The 2,918-nt window shown below is 33.4% G+C and overlaps 1 protein-coding gene across 1 annotated transcript; it reads right to left on the bottom strand.

The window, feature by feature from the left end:
- Positions 1-804: 804 nt before the first annotated feature.
- On the bottom strand, positions 805-1,728 carry LOC108717511 (olfactory receptor 13C8). Its single transcript, XM_018264746.2, has one exon. The coding sequence runs from the start codon at positions 1,726-1,728 to the stop codon at positions 805-807; it is 924 nt and encodes a 307-aa protein (XP_018120235.2).
- Between the last annotated feature and the right edge of the window lie 1,190 nt (positions 1,729-2,918).

Here is a 2,918-nt window from a genome sequence, read left to right as displayed (position 1 = left end):
TCAAATCCGCTCGGGTTTTATTACACTTATTTATTATTACATTTTCCCGAAAATTTGCTTTGTGGGAAAAAAAAACAGAATTTCACGATTTTTTTTATCCGATTTTCACGAATTTCACAATTTTTTTTGAATTTTCACCTGAAAACTCTAAAAAAATTTGGGTTATTGCACGAAACCCAGCGCATATTTTTTAAAAAGTCAGATATGAAAAAAATCACATTTTTCATGATTTTTGCATTCGGAGTAAATAACCCCTTTAGTGTAATCACACTCTACTCTTTATATTCTTTATATGTTTGCCAAATGTTAAATTGATCTCAAAAAGTCCAACTCCCACTGACTTCATAAACTTGCCAGCCTTTAGCTGCCTATATTTTCTATCTTCAAGCTTTCAAATTGTTTTCACCCAAATATTCAGATTTTAGAAACTTGAAATCAAAAATAGTTGCAATTTTGATTCTTTACTATGTGGTAAAAACTCAGATTTGAATGTTGATAAATCTGCTCAATGGTGTTAAGACTTCTGGCCTCCCTCAGGGATAATAAGCATTGTTGAAGATGATTTATGAACTGTATTAAATAGAATATTGTTTTATTGTTTTTATCTGCCTATATTGACCCAAGGGCCTTGGAACCAAGCTATCCTTAAACCAGACCTGAGTTTTTCTAATGTTTTCTACTGTTGTAATGTTTGGAACATACAGTATAAGAAATAATGACTTTCAGAAGAGCCTAAGTAACACTTGTAGCCATGGGGAATGATAAGAGACAGAGGGTAATATTAGTGGTTAACAACTATAGAATTTAGCTGGAGAAAATTAGTGTTTTTCTTATTGCTTTCCTAACTTCATCATTTCTCAAACTGTATATCAAAGGGTTTAACATGGGGGTCAAAACCCCATAAAAAAGAGATAAATACTTCTGACTGAATGAAAAGTAGCCTGATGGTCCCAGATACAAGGTCATACTTGGCCCATAGAACATTATGACGACAGTCAAATGGGAAGCACAGGTGGAAAAGGCTTTAGTTCTCCCCTCTGTAGAACGGATCTGTAGAACTGATTTTAGAATATAAATATAGGACACCACAATGAAACTGAAAGGTACCAACGTGCTAAATATACTTGTTAAAGTGATTGCTCTTTCATAAAACAATGTGTCTCCACAAGCTAGCTTTACTACAGCCAAGAGCTCACACACAAAATGATTCAGTTTGTTTTCTCTGCAGAAAAGCACAGGTTTTGACAAAATAGGAAGAATACTTGAAAGAAAACTTAGAACCCAAGTAACAGCTGTGACACATTTACAACATTTCCAGCTCATAATGACTGAGTAGCGCAGTGGAACACAGATGGCTACAAAGCGATCACAGGCCATTACTGCCAACAGGATACATTCTGTCTGTCCTAGGAATAGGCCAATACACATTTGTATCATGCACCCGACGTAGGAGATTCTTCCTTCCACTAATAATAAATCCACTAACAGTTTGGGAACTGTACTTGTAGAGAAGACGGTATCCAGAAAGGCCAAATTACAGAGGAAATAGTACATCGGGGTGTGTATGTTAGAGCTTCGAGCAATTATAAAGATTAAAATGCCATTTCCAAATATGGTAAAAATGTACACTGGGAAAAATAACGCAAAAAGGAGAGTTTTGATTGTCTGATTTCTTGATAACCCAATGAATATGAATTCTTGAATAACTGTTTGGTTGGTACTCTCCATCCTAATGAATTGCAGTAAATGTTAGAAAAAACAGAAATAGAAAAGACAAATAGCGCATACTGCAATGCATCATATTATAGTAAGGATCAAAATCCAAAAATCTTTAAAAAAATTATAAAGTCAAATCTGTCTTAATAAGCATATGAATCAAATTGGTAATTAAACAAAAAATAAATCATTGTTTGTTTCCACAGGAAATTGAACTGCTGAATTGCCCAAAAACTCAAATTTATTGGATTATTGAATGAAAACCAGAGCAAATAGGCAGACGCTATTGAGAATCCTGAAGGTAAAAAACATGTTACAATTATTAAATGGACCATCTGCCATTGACTTGATTTCGAGAGCTGAAATATTTTTGTATACTAATTTTTAGCAGCTTCATAACATAACAAATCTCAAAAAATTTGTTTTTTTACTCTAAAAATTCAAGGTTTCCCCCTTAAAAACTCAACCAGAAAAATTTGAGGTTTAAAATTGAATAGGCCCCTTAATGTCAGTAATATATACAGTAGATTGAATCAAGAGGTGAGAGGAATGCATCTTAATCCTTTGCTTACAGTATATTTCCCTGAAATCATAATTATAAATCGCACTTTGCTGAGAGTTGCTGATTCAAAATGAAGTAAACCAACTAGAAATACAGTACATGTATAATATAAAAAATTACTCAAGAGGAATGTTTTTTCAATTGTTTACTTCTTTTTTCTTTATAATCATCATATGCTAATTCTGGTTAAAAATGCTTTTCCACAAAAAATTTTTTTACCAAATGAAGGGTTTTGAAGTACTGCCTGATTCTGTCGGATCAAATGAGATGTACAGATTGGAAGTTCTACTGGATAGAAGGGGGTTGCTGTGAAGCTTGAGAATGAGGTTGAGCTTTCCTAGACGGGTATGTGAAATAGCCTATAGCATTCTGTTTGTCTGCATCTGACCCTCTATATGTCTGTAAAAAAATAATATAATACTGTACCTGATGAATCTTTTATGCTCTTAAGTCTTTTTTCATCTTTTACGAAAAAAGCCCCATTAGAATATCATATTGGGAATTTGGAGACCTCAGAGAGTCATCACATCAATCCTCAGTTGAAATGTTTCCACTTTGTTTGGTCTATGATTATTCGTAATAGTCATGTCCGCTCTGCATCTTTTTTTAGCTCCTAACATTTTCTAAACACTAATTAGTA

The sequence above is a fragment of the Xenopus laevis genome, chromosome 5S (genome assembly GCF_017654675.1).
Source record: "Xenopus laevis strain J_2021 chromosome 5S, Xenopus_laevis_v10.1, whole genome shotgun sequence".
In the NCBI taxonomy this organism is placed as follows: domain Eukaryota; kingdom Metazoa; phylum Chordata; class Amphibia; order Anura; family Pipidae; genus Xenopus; species Xenopus laevis.
This window is presented reverse-complemented; position numbering and strand designations above follow the sequence as displayed.